Source organism: Lacerta agilis, chromosome 7 (assembly GCF_009819535.1).
Source record: "Lacerta agilis isolate rLacAgi1 chromosome 7, rLacAgi1.pri, whole genome shotgun sequence".
Lineage (NCBI taxonomy): Eukaryota > Metazoa > Chordata > Lepidosauria > Squamata > Lacertidae > Lacerta > Lacerta agilis.
The window spans coordinates 6,852,085-6,870,862 of NC_046318.1; the positions used below are offsets into that span (position 1 = coordinate 6,852,085).

An 18,778-nucleotide genomic window follows, 5' to 3' on the forward strand; every position below is an offset into this window, starting at 1 on the left:
TGAGGAAAGCAAGAGTGAAGAGACAGTGGCACTCTCTTCCAGGAGACTCTGTCTGTGCTTGTCAGCAAGTCACAGATCAACATGACAGCTCTGCAGTAGCACCCATAGTCCCTGAGGGAGACAGAAAATCTGGCCACCTCAAACCTTTCATCCTCTGCTTGTAGGGATGATGATGATGGTGGTGGTGATGATGATGATGATGATGATGATGATGATAATTTATTTCTACCCCATCTGGCTGGGTTTCCCAGCCACTCTGGGCGGCTCCCAACAGAATGTTAAAAATAGAATCAAACATTAAAAACTTCCCTAAACAGGGCTGCCTTCAGATGTCTTCTAAACGTCAGATACAGTGGTGCCCCGCTAGACGAATGCCTCGCTAGACGAAAAACTTGCTAGACAAAGGCATTCGTCTAGTGGGAGGCTGCCCCGCAAGACGAAAATGTCTATGGGGCTGCCTCGCAAGACGAATTTTTTTCGGGTTTTTTTTTCGTCTAGCGAAAACCGCGATTTACATTGCCGCTTCGCTAGACGAAAAAACCGCTAGACGAAAATATTCGCAGAACGAATTATTTTCGTCTAGCAGGGCACCACTGTAGTTGTTTCTTTCTTTGACATCTGATGGGAGGGTGTTCCACAGGGTGGGCGCCACTACCGAGAAGGCCCTCTGCCTGGTTCCCTGTAACCTTGCAGGGAGGGGACCGCCAGAAGGCCCTCGGTGCTGGACCTCAGTGTCCGGACTGAGCGATGGGGGTGGAGACACTCCTTCAGGTCTTCCTCCAGGGAATGTCAGCTAGGAGCTGGGGAGAAGAAGGCCGTGGGCCTGAGGCACTCTCTCTCTCTCCTCCTTAGCTCCACAGCATTTTCTGCCTTTGCACTCTAAAGAGAAATTGCTTTGTTGCAGATTTGGAAGTGGTTCCGGAGAACTATAACTGAGAAATAGGGGACATAGGCTCCAATAATAATATTAATAAGAAATAATGCTGAAGCTTTCATTTGCTGCAGTAATGAGCATCATTGATTGATGAGAGCCCTGTAAAGAGCATTTCAAGATTAATACTTCTTCTAAAATGGTGGTTAGTTAATATGCAACAGTGACTTTTGGGGGGAAAAGCTTTCAAAACTACATTTATTACTAAGGAAAGTTTACAGTTCTTTCCCCCTTGAGGCTAGTCTCACAAATCTGAGCAGATCAAAATGCCCTGAGAGGGAAGGATTTTGTGGCTCCTGCTTGGTTATTAGTGGTCTCTGGTGCATTTAATGGGATTAGTACCTATTTGATACAGTTGACAAGTTGGATTTAGCAAATACCCTCATGTTCAGCGCAAGATCCGTGTGGTATTGGCAAAGAAATGCAGAGGTGCCTGTCCCATATTTTAAAATATCTGTGAGAGGGTGTTACTTAAACTAGCATAAAGAAGTGAATTCCAGACACGGCTGACAGCCAAACTGTCATCGCATGCACGACAAAGATGCACTGCAAGAAATGCTGATCTCTTAGCATTGCTGTGTAGAAAATAATCCTCCTCAGGACCCGTGAAGCTCCTCCTAGCTTGAAGCTCGCCTTGGTAAGCATCTTTGCAGGGCAATCATCCTTGTTCCCTTTCCTGTTTTAAAAAATAAAATAAGATTGCAGGCAAATTAGGCAGGCTTCTTTAGGGAAGCACTAATAATAATAATAATAATAATAATAATAATAATAATAATAGTAATTTATTTGTACTCCATCCATCTGGCTGGGTTTCCCCAGCCACTCTGGGTGGCTTCCAACAAATAAATAATAATAATAATAATAATAATAATAATAATAATAATAAATTTTTATTTATACCCTGCCCTTCCTAGCCAAAAACCGGGAACACTAATTAAAACCACAGCAAAAACATAAAAACAATCAATTTAAAATACAGATTAAAATACAAATTTTAAAATTCAAAATTAAAACTGCAGTCTCATTTTCAAATAGCCCACCAATAAAAGAATGAAGCATAAGTATCAAACAGAAACCAACCCAAAGGCCAGGTGGAACAGCTCCGTCTTGCAGGCCCTGCGGAAAGATGCCAAATCCCGCAGGGCCCTGGTCTCTTGTGATAGACTGTTCCACCAAGTCGGGGCCAATACTGAGAAAGCCCTGGCCCTAGTTGAGGCGAACCTAGCATCTTTGTTGCTCGGGACCTCCAAAAGATTATTATTTGAGGACCTTAAGGTCCTACATGGGACATACCAGGAGAGGCGGTCCCTTAGGTACGAGGGTCCTAATACATTAAAATGTCGCAGATTAAAAACTTCCTTAAACAGAGCTGCCTTCAGATGTCTTCTGAAAGTCAGGCAGGGTGGGTGCCACTACCAAGAAGGCCCTCTGCCTGGTTCCCTGTAGCTTTGCTTCTCACAGTGAGGGAACCGCCAGAAGGCCCTTGGCGCTGGACCTCAGTGTCCGGGCAGAATAATGGGGGTGGAGACGCTCCTTCAGGTATACTGGGCCAAGGCCGTTTAGGGCTTTAAAGGTCAACACCAACACCTTGAATTGTGCTCGGAAACGTACTGGGAGCCAATGTACATTTTTCAGGACCGGTGTTCTGTGGTCTCGGCATCCACCCCCAGTCACCAGTCTAGCTATTGCCCTTTCGTTTCTGCTGGACCGATTTGCTCCATCACCCTACACCCAAGTCAAGGCAAAGTGGAAAGGGAAATGGTTTGTGTGTCCTTCCCTTGTTTGGTGGTTGTTTGGTGCTGAGAGCCAGCAGAGCAACATCTCAGAGCAGGAGTAGCCAAGGCGGTGCTCCCCAGATATTGTTGGATCCCAGTCTTCCTCAGTCACAACCAACATGGCCATTTGGGCATTGTAGTCGGACAGTATGAGAGGCTACCTTGACTGAGAGGCTTTTAGTACATAGCAAAGGGCTGTGGGTACAGGAAATTCTGCCTCTTTCTCTTCTTGCCTTTGGTGACAGAGTTTTCCATTTGATATAAAATTCTTCATCTAGACTATTTCATACTCTATTTGTTTTGCTTCATGATCAATTTTGACATCTGTAGTTTTAGATTAGAGTGTTGTGGTGGTTCTGGTTCCCCATGATAAGAGACAAGGAACAGATAAAAATTAATAACCTTTTATGTACAATGTGGTCCAGCACAGTCTTTATCTGGCAGGTTGGGGGCCCCTAGTGCGTCACGGCCTGATCCAAGGAGGGTCACAACAGGAGCACTACCACTATGCAAATACATGGGGGAAATATTGAGCAATGAGTCCCCTAAATGCACGTTTGGGTTAAAAGGGGGTCCTTTTATGCACGTTTGGGTTAAAAGGGACACCAAACCCTACATATATTAAGTAAAATAGAAACATCGTCACCCCACCCCACCCATCTCCTCATCCCGCCCACCTCTTTCCCCCTTTTCCTCCTAATGGCTCAACAAATGAAATTGACTTGTAAAAATATTACATGGAAAAAATATGAGAGAGACATTGCACTACCTTTGTAAATCAAGAAAATCTTTAATAAAAATGCTTTAAAAAAAAAAAACTCCCACCCATCTTGGACTGCCTTCTCTTTCATTATTTCTGACCACATTGGGATATCCTGTGTTTGGGCATATTTTTTACAATGCAGTCTATAAATTAGAGATTTATAGAGATGTCTATAAATTAAGAGATTTCCAGCCCTTTTATAGTACTATAGTTCCCAGGATGCTGTAAACAGGAGCCTTGGAATTCTGAAGCTATGGCCATCTCTACAAATACGGGTGCTTCAGTGTTTGTGGGGGGGGGGTCAGCCCATATTACCTCTGTGGCAAGGGGAGCAAAGACAGATGACAGATGGGTTCCCTTGCACAACTCTTATTTATTTTAATGGTGTGCAAAAGAACTTCCCAGTGGATTGGGCTCAGAGTATGCTAATGCTGTGTCCATGAGCAGCAGAGCAGCAGGAATGGGGTTCTTTGCTTGCCTTCTGCTGCGTATTATTCATAACAGAGCAAGGATAACTTAAGTGCAAGGCTCTGCCTGACAGTTGTGAAGCTATTTCACGAATGGCTGGCCAGGTGCATATGGAAATATTGGTTCCAGCTAGCTGCTTTTCGCATCGTTTGAAGTAGTCTCTCCCCCGTTGCATTCTGCAGCAAGGAAAGCTAAACAGAAGGGGACTCTCAGGCCTCCTGAAGGGGATCTCAAGCCCCTGTGATGTTGCTCTGCTGGTATGTCTGAGCCAGTAACCAACTCCCCAGACTGGTGCAAACAGCACATGTAGGAGAAATTGCATGTGGCTGCTATTTCATACTCCATTTGAGGATGACTTGGCTGCAGTGGCTCATTGTTCTCGGTGTTGCTCCAATTGCAGCTACTTAAGCTAGGGGTGCAGGGTTAAACCACAGAGCCTAGGGCTTGCCGATCAGAAGGTCGGCATTTTGAATCCCCACAACAGGGTGAGCTCCCGTTGCTCGGTCCCAGCTCCTGCCCACCTAGCAGTTCGAAAGCACGTCAAAGTGCAAGTAGATAAATAGGTACCACTCCGGCGGGAAGTCAAACGGCATTTCCATGCGTTGCTCTGGTTCGCCAGAAGAGGCTTTGTCATGGTGGCCACATGACCCAGAAGCTGTACACCAGCTCCCTCGGCCAGTAATGCGAGATGAGCGCCGCAACCCCAGAGTTGGACACGACTGGACCTAATGGTCAGGGGTCTCTTTACCTATTAAGCCAGGGGTGCAGATCATCCGGCACATAGCTCAGTCTTGGCCTGCTAGGGAGTCCAATTAGACCTGAAAGGCCATTTCCCCCAAACCATGCTCCCCAGTCTATCAGCTGACAACTTGGGTGGCATCAGCGGATGGGGGCAATGCAGGATTCCTGCATTGGCTATACACACCTGTTCCCATTAGGGAACAAGCTTGCTCAGCCAAGGCAGCAGGATTTCAGGGTGGATAATAATCTGCATTGCTTTGCTGCTGCAAGAGCAATGCATGAGATAAATTGAATTACATCATTCTTATTTGCCTTGATTGTGAAATCATCCATGGTAATCTTCAAGCCTTAGCTAAATTTGCTGAGGAAGGTAGGAAATCCTAAAGAGACAATTACACAATCTTGACCTTTTTCCTTCCTCACCTCCAAGAAAGAAAAGGAAGATACAAAGCTGACCTAGTTTGCCATTGGGAACAGAGAGCTTCCGCAAACAGATCAATAACTTATAATTATCTTTCCTGTAGCTGTAAATTAAAGTAATGATCTTTTTTTATAGAGATGAAAAATGCCAGCGATACTTATTGAAATGGATAAATTCTACATAAGCACCTCTTTTATTTCGTTTTGTTTGTAAACTTTATAGGAAATCAATGTGTTGACGGTACCAGTGGTCAGCCAAGACAGAGAAAAAAATCCTGAGAAGCGAAGCCAGCCACTAAAATCAGAAAAAGAGGCCCTGTTGATAGGTAAGGTGACCTGGGCTCCATTTCTGAATCATGACATCGCCTGCAACAAACAAGGGGTGGCTGTGCAGGAATTAGCAGCCTTGAAACCACGTCTTACTGTGTGAGAGACAAAGAATCTAATTGTGACCAGATACATTTGGGGACAGTGAGTAACACTGGAAATGAAAGCATCGTTGCAACGTTAAGCATAAGTGTAAAATAATTAGATCAGTAGAAATGGCACAATCAGTGCAGAAGTTCCAAGCGTGTCCTAATAGTTTGATTCACCCATTGCTTTTTATTTAGAAAAAGGATAACTATACCCCAGGATAGAAAAAGGATAACTATACCCCAACTATTCCCCCGCCCAGAGTGACTGGGGAAATCCAGCCAGATGGGCAGGGTACAAATTATTATTATTATTATTATTATTATTATTATTATTATTATTATTATATATACATACTTGAGTATAAGCCTAGTTTTTCAGCACATTTTTTGTGCTGAAAAAGCTGCCCTCGGCTTATACTTGAGTGAGGCGGGCAGTGGGGGCGGCGAGAAGGAAGCCCTTTCTCTCCGCTCGTGCCGCCACCCGCTCTCCCCAGTCAACCATTCCTTAAGAAGCGTACAAGAACAGCGGTTCTTTACTCTCCCCAGGCAGCTTGTTCCATTCCTGAACTGTTCACATAAATGCAAACTTGGCAAAGGAGGAACAGGAAGGAGCAGCCCAAAGGGCTGCTTTCGGGCTGCTCGTTCCTCCTCCTCCACAGCGGCAAAGGTGAACCGGCTTATACTCGAGTCAATAAGCTTTCCCAGGTTTTTGTAGGAAAATTAGGTGCCTCGGTTTATATTCGGGTCAGCTTATACTCGGGTATATACGGTACCCTATGGCAGCAGCAGTTCAGGTTTCAGTGGAGCCTGGGCAAATGAAAAATGACAGCAGAATAGTTTTGCTTCCTTCCTTCCTTCTTTCCTTTCCTTTCTTTCTGCATATACCCTTCGGCTTCTCAAACGCAACCTGTCCCTGGCTCTTTTAGATTTTTTTAAAAAGGTGGGTTAAGAACCACAAAATGCTTGCGCATACCTAAATTTTCTTCTGCTGTCTCTGTTACCAAGTGCTCAATAGTTTTGAGGTCCCCTCTCCGCATCACCAACTTGCCTGTACAACAACCCTTTGTATATCCTCAGCAGTTTGGAGACAGACAGAATAGGAGCACATGCATTCACGAGACATCCAGAAGAAAACCAGTTTGTGTCAGGGAGAGCCCAGCATTTTTGCCACAGAACCAAATGCCAGATAATTCAGGAAGAGTAGCCATTTTAGTCTGAGGCAACATCATCTTGGCCCACAGTATTCCAGACCTCACCTGGAATACTGTGTCCAGTTCTGGGCACCACAGTTCAAGAAGGATACTGACAAGCTGGAACGTGTCCAGAAGAGGGCAACTAAAATGGTCAAAGGCCTGGAAACGATGCCTTATGAGGAACGGCTTAGGGAGCTGGGTATGTTTAGCCAGGAGAAGAGAAGGTTAAGGGGTGATATGATAGCCATGTTCAAATATATAAAAGGATGTCATATAGAGGAGGGTGAAAGGTTGTTTTCTGCTGCTCTAGAGAAGCGGACACGGGGCAATGGATTCAAACTACAAGAAAGAAGATTCCACCTAAACATTAGGAAGAACTTCCTGACAGTAAGAGCTATTCGACAGTGGAATTTGCTGCCAAGGAGTGTGGTAGAGTCTCCTTCTTTGGAGGTCTTTAAGTGGAGGCTTGACAGCCATCTGTCAGGAATGCTTTGATGGTGTTTCCTGCTTGGCAGGGGGTTGGACTGGATGGCCCTTGGGGTCTCTTCCAACTCTAGGATTCTATGATTCTATGATCATGACCATAATCTGGTGGCACCTAAAAGATGCAACTAGTTTTTATGTGGACTGAGCTTGTATCATTTGATGTGGAGAAAGAGAAAGGCGGGCAGAGGAACTCTCTGGACGAAAGCACGCACTACCAGCATCTTCTGGTAAAATGTGATTCTTTTTTCTTTTTCTACTAAGAAATAAGTAATACAGATAAGACAGACAAAATGGGTAGTTTTAAAATGGAAAAATAGAAACCCGCCTGGGAAAAAAGAATGTTTCTGTTTGCTCACTAATCTGGATTAAACACAATCCATGCTGAAATTATTGGAGCAATTCAAGACAGTGCAATTTTGGATGCATTTTGGTATTCAACATTTTCATGACAAGAACAACTGAAGAAGAAAATGCACAATATTCTCATTTCCATGCCTACAAGTTTTTATTGGTAAATTAAGCATTAAACATTAAGTATTTGCTGTGAAATCTTCCCCTTCATCTTGGTCAGCTGGTGGGGAACTGCAGTCATTGTTGAAAAGTGAGTGATTGCTTTTAAATGTTGTTGTCCTGATTGTTTAGCAAATATAAGTGACATAATTTTAGTAAGAAGCAGGCACGGTCATATGCAAACCTTATTTCGTTTTGCCCTGTTCTGTTTTGCCTAAGGAAATGTTCAAGTTTTGTGTTTGTTTTAATGCAGGTATCATCTCTACCTTCCTTCACGTCCATCCTTTTGGAGCTAATATAGAATATCTTTGGTCTTATATGCAGCAGTTGGATTCCAGGGTAAATTGAATTCACTGTTATCAGTTTTGGGGTTATAGAAATGTAAGATTGCATGTAACTGTGTGGAGCAGATGCAGGACAGAGGCAGAAATCTTAGCCATTCCTGATCCAAGAACTGTCCAAAAGATGTATTGTAAAAGTCCCATTCTCTACTGTTTTTGCTGTAAAAGCAAATTGATTAATGGGCACCCTTACATACATAGCCAGGAGCTCCATTAAGATGATTCAATCTGTCTACACAGTTCACAGCTGCTCAGTGAACTTGCCCCTAGAGGGATGAGCCACACTACCTGCTAAAGGGAAGGAAGAAACCCCCCGGTAGCTGCCTCTCCCAGACTGGCCATTTTGCCGCCATCCGTTTTAACAGGAGTAGCCAACATGGTGCCATGCTGATGCTGTGAATCACAACTCCCATCAGTTTCAGCCAGTATGGGCAATGCTCAGGCGTTGTGGGTCCAAAGCAATAAGGTGGCACCATGTTGGCCAGTCTTGTTAGACTCAAGTCAGGTAAGATTTGACTACCAAAAGTGTTACCAGGACATCTGTTGCTCCACTCCCTTCAGACACCAACCTAATTTAGATACGTGCTTCCAAGCAGGAATAGCTTTCCCCACAGTTGCTAGGACAGGGATCTTAAATCCATCCCTAGTTCATTCACAGATGAATGCCAAGTGTTTTCCCTGCACTGTTTGCTGCTGTTGTGATGGGTGCAAAATATGTGCATTTCACGCCAAAATAAAAACAGAAGGTGCAGCCATTTTTTTTAAAAAAATAATTTTTTATTAATTTTAACCTGTGGGGGTAGCCTGCGGATGGGACGGCCGGTAATGCTGGAGTCCCGCTCCCACCGCACCGTGAAAAGGGTCCGCTGGCCACGATCTGAAGGTTTAGCTTGTGAGTTCGGAAAGTTGAAGTTGCCTCGGAAGTTCTCTGCGAGCGACTGTGAGTTCCAAAATGTTCCGGAAAATAAGAAGAACTAAACTAAATGGTGGCCAAAAACTAGACGGCCAAATAAAAGGTTTCTCAAAACGAAAATGGAATAAATACAACGGAGACTGCAGTCTGGTGAAGAAGCCTTCCGCTACCCTGCGTGGTTGGTTTCAGTTTCTCTTTCTCTCTATGCTTGCCACGCAACGGTGATCTTACTCGGCTTGCCTCGCGCTTTCTCCACCCCACAATAGGGAGCGGCGGCTATTTATTGAAGGGTCAAACAACGTCATAACAAGCATATCAACCAATTACAATCCTGTTACTGTGCTAAGTTTAAGCGGGAAACAGACTAACGACCGTTACCTTATTTAAAACTAGAGTGCCTTTTTTACCCATGGAAGGATCCATGCAGTGAGCTGCCTGTCGGATCTTTTTTACCCTTCCTTCCAAGGGCGGAAGGATCTTACAAAGTAAACATAAATAATCATAAATAAACATAAATAAACACAGGTGCAAAGGCACCTATGAAACATATTCCCACATTAACCAAATATAACATATACATCAACAAAAACATAAACAAACTAACTAACAATAAAAACAATAATAAATCTTAATACAACTATCTTATTTTCTTATCATTGTGGATTGACTTCCTCACGTCCTCTCTTCCTGCATTCCTTGAATATCATCTTTAGTAATTTCTTTACATTATTAAAATCATCTTTTTTGTTAATTAACCTTAACATCTCTTCTTATCTAATATCCTTAAGAAGGTGCAGCCATTAAGCCCTGGCAGAACCGGCAAATGTCACGAAAGCTTTTGAACAGTGTTCTCCTGGCGGGAATCTGAGCGTTCAGGCTAGGACAGCCAGAAAATGTTTCCCATGTATCAGAGGCATCAAACATGGTTACAAGGTCCCTTTCAACCTTACTCAGAATTAAGGTGAAATGCATCTGCGCTGGGTGATTTGCAGAACTGCTCACCTCTCTGCACGAATTCTTCCGAGGGCACTCAAGGAGGGCAGATGAGAGAATGGCAGCGATGCAAACAGAGCTCTGCCTCAGCCATTATGGCAAGGGTCCCCAACTTCTCTGGGTTCAGGCGTACCTGGAAATCTATGAATTGTGACGGCAATATATCTAATGCAGGGGTCAGCAACCTTTTTCAGCCATGGGCCGGTCCACTATCCCTCAGACCTTGTGGTGGGCCGGACTATTTTTTTTGGGGGGGGGGGGGTTGAACGAATTCCTATGCCCCACAAATAACCCAGAGATGCATTTTAAATAAAAGCACACATTCTACTCATGTAAAAACACGCTGATTCCCAGACCGTCCGTGGGCCGGATTGAGAAGGCGATTGAGCCGCATCCAGCCCCCGGGCCTTAGGTTGCCTACCCCTGAATTAGAGCCACACAAAGGGCAGTCCTGTTCTCAAGTTGCCACCCTCCAGGCCTCTTGAGGAGGTACATGGAGAAGAAGAAGAGGAGTTTGGATTTGATATCCCGCTTTTCACTACCCGAAGGAGTCTCAAAGCGGCTCACATTCTCCTTTCCCTTCCTCCCCCACAACAAACACTCTGTGAGGTGAGTGGGGCTGAGAGACTTCAGAGAAGTGTGACTAGCCCAAGGTCACCCAGCAGCTGCATGTGGAGGAGTGGAGACGCGAACCCGGTTCCCCAGATTACAAGTCTGCCGCTCTTAACCACTACACCACACTGGCCTTAGATTATGATCGCAGAGTCTTGGTGGGTGCATACGGTTCATTGATCTGACTAAATGTGCTCAAGAATGCAGTTCTACTACTCTCAGCTGGCCAGTGGTGGGAGCACCCAACGTCAACTTGTAGAGAGATGAGAGGAGGGAAGTCCGTTCCTCACCACCACCACCTGGAAGGCACAGTGGCCTTTGCAATTTGTATTCTTCCCAAGGACTACTGCAGATGTTTTCATCTGAGCTGCGGAAGAATTTGAGGGCTTCAACCCTTGCCTCTTATCTGAGGCAGGTTTTCATGAGCTCCGAACTTCTTATTAGCACCAGCCTCAAGAGCGTTCTGTAGACATCTCTAAGAGAAATACAAGAGATTGTATGGGGTTGGGGGAGACACGTCAATTAATGGCATGAATTGCCCTAGACAAATGCTCATGAGAACCCACCCCTGGCAGGATCTGAGCATATCCATCAATTACTTGAGATCACAAAATCTTTTGCTGTGTTTTCTTCCTTCTCCTAGATCTCTGCAAATGAAATAGAAATGCTTTTGATGAGGCTTCCACGCATGTTTAAGCAAGAGTTTTCCGGAGTAGGAGCAACACTGGAGAAGAGATGGAAGTTCTGTGCCTTTGAAGGAATTAAAACAACTTGACTGTGGACGGGAATGGAACTGTGTCGGGGGGAGAATGGTGGGTCATGGCAAGGGCGAGCTGAAGTATTAAAGGGCAACCCTTAGGTTTGGCATAGACATTCCCAGAATGCTCCAAGCCTGGTGTTAGTTGCATTTGTGATGTCCTCTTGTGAAAATGTAGTTGTGTGCCAGTTCCTAAAAAAAAAAGGGAGGGGGGAACAAAACTTCTGAAATGTGACGGTTCTGTTTCCTATGAAAACTCAAAATTAGCTCACTGAGCAAATGAGAAGAATTTTCGGTTACTAAGCTCCAGCGATATAAATGTAATATGTAGTAGATCTTCCTCAAGTTCCATTCCTGGGAGTCTTTCCGTTTAGTAAGAATACAAAAGTGATTTCACAGTAAGAGAAAGTATACCAAAAGCAAACTTGAAAATGTGTCTCGACGGTTATTGTATTTTGTAAATTAAGTTATCTCCTGTACCAGGGACTTTTGCCTTATTGCTAGAGGCCTGAACAAAAAATAATAATGTGGTTGGATTCCTTGAGAATGCTTTATCCAAAATATTATTTTTCTATTGTAACTATTCTCCGTTCTAAGTTAATTTAACATAGATTGCATATCAATTTTCATAAACATGTAAATAACGGAGGAAGTCAGTGTTATTGTATTGTATTTGGTATGTAACATTCAGGGTTATTGCATCCAAAAATAAGTATCCAGTTGCATTACTGTTACGGATTTTATAGCAAATATATTAATTTTTCCCAATAAATAGGACTTCTACCATAATGGCTTTTTCACGAGCTGTTATTTGATTCCATCTTATCAAAAATCCCAGTTCAACATACCCTGTTTTTCGCTCCATAAGATGCACTTTTTTCCTCCTGAAAAGTAAGGGGAAATATCTGTGCGTCTTATGGAGCGAATGGTGGTCCCTGGAGCTGGATTGCCCAGGGGCCAAAACCAGATCTTGCTTTTTATTTTACAAAGAGAAATGGGGGTGTTGAAAGGACCCCGCTCAGCAGCTTCTCAGCAAGAGATCGGGAGAGAGATAAGAGTCCCGGCTCCCTTTCAGCCCCGCCCTCCATTGTTGAATGTGCTGCAGAGGGAGGTTGTTTGTTTCCCCAGCGACATGTGACGGGCTGATTAGATTATCTGTCTGGAAACAGTAGAAACGGCTCCCTTTCCTTAAGATTTTTCAGAAATGTGAGTTGAACCCCATAAAAACAGGGCTTTTCCTCTTTGCTTTTCCCCCTTTGCAAAAGGAGCTTTGCTTTTCCCCCTTTGCAAAAAAAAGCTGCAAAGCATTTAGCTGATCCTCAAAAAAACAGGGCTTTTCCCTTTGCAAAAAAAGCTGCAATACTTTTAGCTGATCCTCAAAAAACAGGGCTTTTCCCTTTGCAAAAAAGCTGCAAAACTTTTAGCTGATCCTCAAAAAAACAGGGCTTTTCCCTTTGCAAAAAAGCTGCAAAAGTTTTAGCTGATCCTCTAAAAAACCAGGGCTTTTAGAGGAGGAAAACCAGAAAAATGTTTTTTCCCCCTTGTTTCCTCCTCTAAAAACGAGGTGCGCCCTATGGAGCGAAAAATACGGTAATACCATTGCTGCCTTTCTGCTGCAGCAGAAGCCATAGATCCCATTCATTCTGCTGCTGTGCGTTAGACGTCTGCATTCTAGCACCGCCTGCAGGGGCGTGGCGTGTGTCCGGGGGCATGGCACACCGCCCACGAGGGTGTGGTCGCATCCGGGGGGTGTGGCACACCGCCAGCAGGGGCCTGGCGCAGCAGGGGGAGCATGGTGCATGTCCGGGGTGGTGGCGGCCATGATGGTACCCCCTCCCCAATGGTGCCGGGGGCAGTGCACTCCCCAACCCCCTGTTTCCTACACCAGTGCTAGTAGGGACAGAACAAAGTAATGCGAGACTGGATCCGGGGACTCACCAAAGGAGCCTTCCACATTACCTATTTTTTGCTGAAATGAACAGATTCTATCTTATCTATCACCCATCATTCATTTAATTTATATCATAGAATCATAGAATCCTAGAGTTGGAAGAGACCACAAGGGCCATCCAGTCCAACCCCCTGCCAAGCAGGAAACACCATCAAAGCATTCCTGACAGATGGCTGTCAAGCCTCTGCTTAAAGACCTCCAAAGAAGGAGACTCCACCACACTCCTTGGCAGCAAATTCCACTGTCGAACAGCTCTTACTGTCAGGAAGTTCTTCCTAATGTTTAGGTGGAATCTTCTTTCTTGTAGTTTGAATCCATTGCCCCGTGTCCGCTTCTCTGGAGCAGCAGAAAACAACCTTTCACCCTCCTCTATATGACATCCTTTTATATATTTGAACATGGCTATCAGATCACCCCTTAACCTTCTCTTCTCCAGGCTAAACATACCCAGCTCCCTAAGCCGTTCCTCATAAGGCATCGTTTCCAGGCCTTTATCCGAGGATTACAGGGCAATTTACAGCATAGTCACACACAAATACATAACAAAATAACAGGACAATAACCCACCCATCCCTGCAGTTTATAAGGCCATACATGGTTTAATCGGCCGAATACCTATGTTGCCTTAAAACTTCATCATCAAGATTTCCTTTTTAACTTAAAAAACACAATATGAAGCATATACATTGCCACATGATGCAGGATATCTAGAAGACCATCAACAGTTGTTTATATCCTTTTCAAAGTAGGCTAAAGGAGTATATTTGTTGTCTTTAAACATTGTAGTAAAGTAAGAATTGTCCTCTTGTTTTTTTTCTTTTTTTGAAAGCATGGTGTATTAGAACTATTCTATTCAGGGAACAGCCGAGAGAGAGAGAGAGAGAGAGAGAGAGAGAGAGAGAGAGAGAGAGAAGTCTCACTGAAAGGTAGAACCTAGTTTTGCAGAAATCATTTGAAGTGAACGGTCCCCCTTCCCTCAGTGCATTGTAACAAAAGGATCATTACAAAAGGTCTGCAAACATGTTTATTTATGGTAATTTCCATGTCAAAATTATGGGGGAACAACTTACGATAGCCAGTTACATCGGTTTCTCATTGCAGTTATGACAGTAGAGGGATGTATTAGTTTCTGTTTTGAAAAATCTCCATATGGAAAATTTACTGCATTTTGGACTCACGCATTTGGAAACACTTGCATGTGACATCCCCACGGCTGGACTCAGCTCATTATTTCTTATTTTAATCAGCAAAGGGAGGGGACTGTGTTTCAGTGGCAAGAGACAGCAAAATCTTTTACACTACAAGACATATTCACTGAAATGAGGCCAGGTGGTAGCTGAGAATCGGCAGGAGAGTGACGGTGTTTTCATTTTCATTTTTCTTTTTGGCAATGTGCATTTCGGAAACTGGAGTCTTATTTGTGTGCAGAACATGTGCCGTGCAATATAAGAACACAAGGAGCACTTCTTGTCCCCACCACCTCACGCTACCATCTGCTGTAGCTACAATAAAATATCTGTTTTATTGGACTCCCATTGCCGTGGAACCACGGGAACCGCCCATTTCCAAATATATTTACTTCCACCCAAGAAGGAGAAAGGGAAGAGTTACTGTGATGGGAGATTTCTACAGTACAAAAATCCAGAGGAAACTTCCCCTTCCCCAGTTGCCTTCCCATCAAGTATTTAGTGAACCAGAATATTGTGAAATCAGCTCTCAGTATCCCTCCAGGCCTCTTTAACCTGATCTATTTTGCATCTGAGGAAGCAGCATGGATGGGCTCGTTCCGTATTGCTTGCTTTCAGTATGGGGGGGGGGGGAAGGAAACAGGGAAAAGAATGCCAAGATATGGCTAAAAAGCAACACGGGCAGCTGGTGTAGCTTTATGCGCCAAGACGATGGGTACAATCAGCTCACCCCTGGCTCACATATGCCCACCTGGTCTTAGGCAAATCACTTTCAGCACAACAACCCCTGTCTGCAGCTCAAGTCTCCTCCACCTGCTCAAGGTGTGCTGTGCCTGTGTCAGGCATTTCGGAAGAGATGCTTGCCTAGCAGAGTCGCACACACACTTGCCCTGTTCCTGCCTCTCGGTGCTGAGCCAATAACTACTGGGATAGCAGACAAAACGGCTTATTCATAAACGGACTATAAAAGTAATGGTTATTTTATTAACCGTCATGGTCGCCCCGAAATCTCCGTGTCAAAGGAGAGAAACTAGTGGTGCTCAGAACCCCCTACATCAGGGGTGGCCAACTTCCAAGAGATCTACTCACAGAGTTAAAAACTGGCAGTGATCTACCCCCTTTTGGGGGGGTTCAGGTCAAAGTTGTTGAGCATTTTTTAGGAAGGAATGCCCTGTTTGGGGGGTTCACGTAAAAGTTGTTGAGCTTCTTTAGGGAAGAGAAAAGCCATGTTGAGCTTTTTTTTTTGATGGATTTTTGGTGGTTCAGGTCATTTTAGGGGTGCAGGGCAAAGATGTTGAGCTTTTTTAGGGGAGCCAAAGTTTTTAGCTTCTTTGGAGGAAGCCACTAATCTACTGGTGATCTACCACAGACATCCAGTGATCTACCGGTAGATCACGATCTACCTGTTGGCCATGCCTGCCCTACATGAAGCAACAAGCAACACACACACACACACACAAAACCAATAATAAAGGAGTAAGCACTCTCTCTCTCTCTCTCTCTCTCTCTCTCTCTCTCTCTTAAAAACAACAACGGAAGGAGCAATATGTCTGGTGTTACCATGTTGGAAACCCCAAGTTAAAATCCTAAGACTTTATCAAATAAGATAATCACTGTGCAGTGGAGAGCTCCTGTGTCCCCTTTCTGTGGCTGGATCCTTTGGGCCTTTGCTCCAGTCTGGAACCTGGCCTGACACATATTCCAAACCGTCCCTCGAATCTTGCACAAATGCTGAGTTTCAATAGGTTTATTCCTCAGCACAGAGGAAGCTGCTGGGGTCAGGCTATTTGACCATTCACTTCGACTGGCAATGGCTCTCCAAGGCCCTCCCTTACCCTGAACAAATGGAGACAGTTTTACCTTGCTAGCTTGCTCCTGATTTTCAATATTGTAAAAGTGTTTGTTCTGCTCTTGGTTTTATTTCTTCCATTTCATACAGATAAAAGAAGGGAAATATGGGCCTCATATGGGGACGCGGGTGGCGCTGTGGTCTAAACCACTGAGCCTAGGGCTTGCCGATCAGAAGGTCGGCGGTTCAAATCCCTGCGACGGGGTGAGCTCCTGTTGTTCGGTCCCAGCTCCTGCCCACCTAAGCAGGTCTAAAGCACATCAAGTGCAAGTAGATAAATAGGTACCGCTCTGGCGGGAAGGTAAACAGCGTTTCCATGCGCTGCTCTGGTTTGCCAGAAGCGGCTTAGTCCTGCTGGCCACATGACCTGGAAGCTGTCTGCGGACAAACGCCAGCTCCCTCGGCCAGTAAAGCGAGATGAGCGCCGCAACCCCAGAGTCGTCTGCGACTGGACCTAATGGTCAGGGGTACCTTTACCTTTTATGGGCCTCATGTCAAACTGCTTAGTCCAAAGTAAAATAAATTACTTTCATCTTCTCTGGGAGTTTCTGACCCAACTCCATAAACCCCTTCTTACACCCATTACCTCCCAGTCTAGCAAGACTCATGTAAGTCCTTCAATTGCTTGTTTTCCTCTGTGACAGTTTTGTTATGTAATTAGTTTGTTATGTAATTTGTTTTACTGGAACTCTGATGAGTAAAATTAATTGCAAAGGAGGGAGGATCATCTTACCAACCCACATAGTGAAATAAGTAAAATATGTATAATGACAGTGTTCCACGTACAGCACATTTACATGCAAATGGCCACCCATATAATTTACAAAGAAAGCTAGAAGCCAGCAATTGCAAGGAGAAACCCATACACAGGGATATAAATTCACAACATGAATTAGCCCAGAAAGATGAAAGGCAACTTGCTGGCGGTTATTTAACTCCTGAGAGATGAGCGGCTACCAGCTCACTGGCATATAGATTTGCATCCTGATTTCTCCTATGTGAAGGGGCAGAGGGAGTTCAGCCCAGCGCATGTGGTTCTCACTCTGATGCCAGACAGCAGCCACAGAAAACATCTTCGGTCTTCAAGACAGATTTTTGGCATCAGACAACTGTGATTCCCAGTTAAATGTGAAGGTAAAGGGACCCCTGACCATTAGGTCCAGTCGCGGACGACTCTGGGGTTGTGGCACTCATCTCGCGTTAATGGCCTAGGGAGCAGGCGTACAGCTTCTGGGTCATGTGGCCAGCATGACTAAGCCGCTTCTGGCAAACCAGAGCAATGCACGGAAACGCCGTTTACCTTCCCGCCAGAGTGGTACCTATTTATCTACTTTTGACGTTCTTTTGAACTGCTAGGTGGGCAGGAGCAGGGACCGAGCAACGGGATCTCATCCCGTCGCAGGGATTCGAACCGCCGACCTTCTGATCGGCAAGCCCTAGGCTCAGTGGTTTAACCCACAGCGCCACCCGCGTCCCTGTTTCCCAGTTATTACAACACTCTTATTACATTCGTGCAATCTCATCCTGCCGGCCTCACACATTTGCATAACAAGGAACATCAGATATCCAAATATTAAGAGACAGTTTCAAGTCAGCAAATACTGTGGTTCGCTTTTTTTCCTTGGGGGGTGGGGGGGGAGAGACTGATATGCTGAGCACTGCTGCATGTGCGTGTATGTAGCAGAATACACGCTATGGCCCTTGTATGGGTGTTTATAGAAATATGCTTATGGACAAGGACACTAGCAATGAGGATTCAGGCCAAGCCCAATGTAATCTTTCTAATCTCTTGGTCTATTTGTGAAATTTTGGCAACATGATCACATTGAGTATAACTGACAGTGAACAGATTTCTGTGGTTTTGCATTAATTGAATTCCTGGTCACGCTGTTGTGAAACATTTTGTAACCAAGCTACTGTCCCAAGTGACCAAAAGATTTGGTTTCTAAATAGGCAAGAGTTTGTATAATTCAAAACTTTGCATACTACTGCACCAAGGGAAGTTGGTCACCCAGCTTTTTTGTATCTGGCAGAATTAGGTCCCTCGTGACAATTGAGAAAGCATCACCTCATGGATTTTGGATGTGGTGCAACTCTCTTCCACCTCAAGTTACACCAGCTTGTTTTTATTGTATTGCTCCCTTAATTTGTTACAACAAAACAACAGTGGAGTTGGTTACCAGTCCTTGGAAGTGGAAGCTGTAATAAACCTGCTAATCTTTTAGGTGCCACCAGACTTTCTGCCATCTTGTTGAAATTTTCGTTAGTTTCTTTCTTTGCAGCCCTCAAAAATTTTCTTTACGTGAAACGGCATGGCAACTCTAGCCTCAGGTATTAATAACTTTATTGACTGTGTGGAGAGTTTCTTCAACAGCTCCAGTTTTTCAACAGAACATTTTATGCAGGTGAGAGAGGATCCACACAGCAGAACCTCAATTTCCCCCCTTTGGGTCCCATAAACAGCTCTTCAGA

At 44.5% G+C, this 18,778-nt stretch overlaps 1 protein-coding gene across 4 annotated transcripts in view; it reads left to right on the top strand.

Annotated features, from left to right (window-relative positions):
- Nucleotides 1–12,108, top strand: part of ENOX1 (ecto-NOX disulfide-thiol exchanger 1) — a 104,200-nt gene extending 92,092 nt beyond the window's left edge. For all 4 annotated transcript variants that reach the window (XM_033154287.1, XM_033154290.1, XM_033154291.1 and 1 more), the window contains 3 exons: nucleotides 5,322–5,424; nucleotides 7,957–8,042; nucleotides 11,206–12,108. In XM_033154287.1, the coding sequence (XP_033010178.1) occupies nucleotides 5,322–5,424; nucleotides 7,957–8,042; nucleotides 11,206–11,337 (321 nt within the window). In that variant the 3' untranslated portion in view covers nucleotides 11,338–12,108. The remainder of the gene's footprint in view (nucleotides 1–5,321; nucleotides 5,425–7,956; nucleotides 8,043–11,205) is intronic.
- The last annotated feature ends 6,670 nt before the right edge of the window (nucleotides 12,109–18,778 follow it).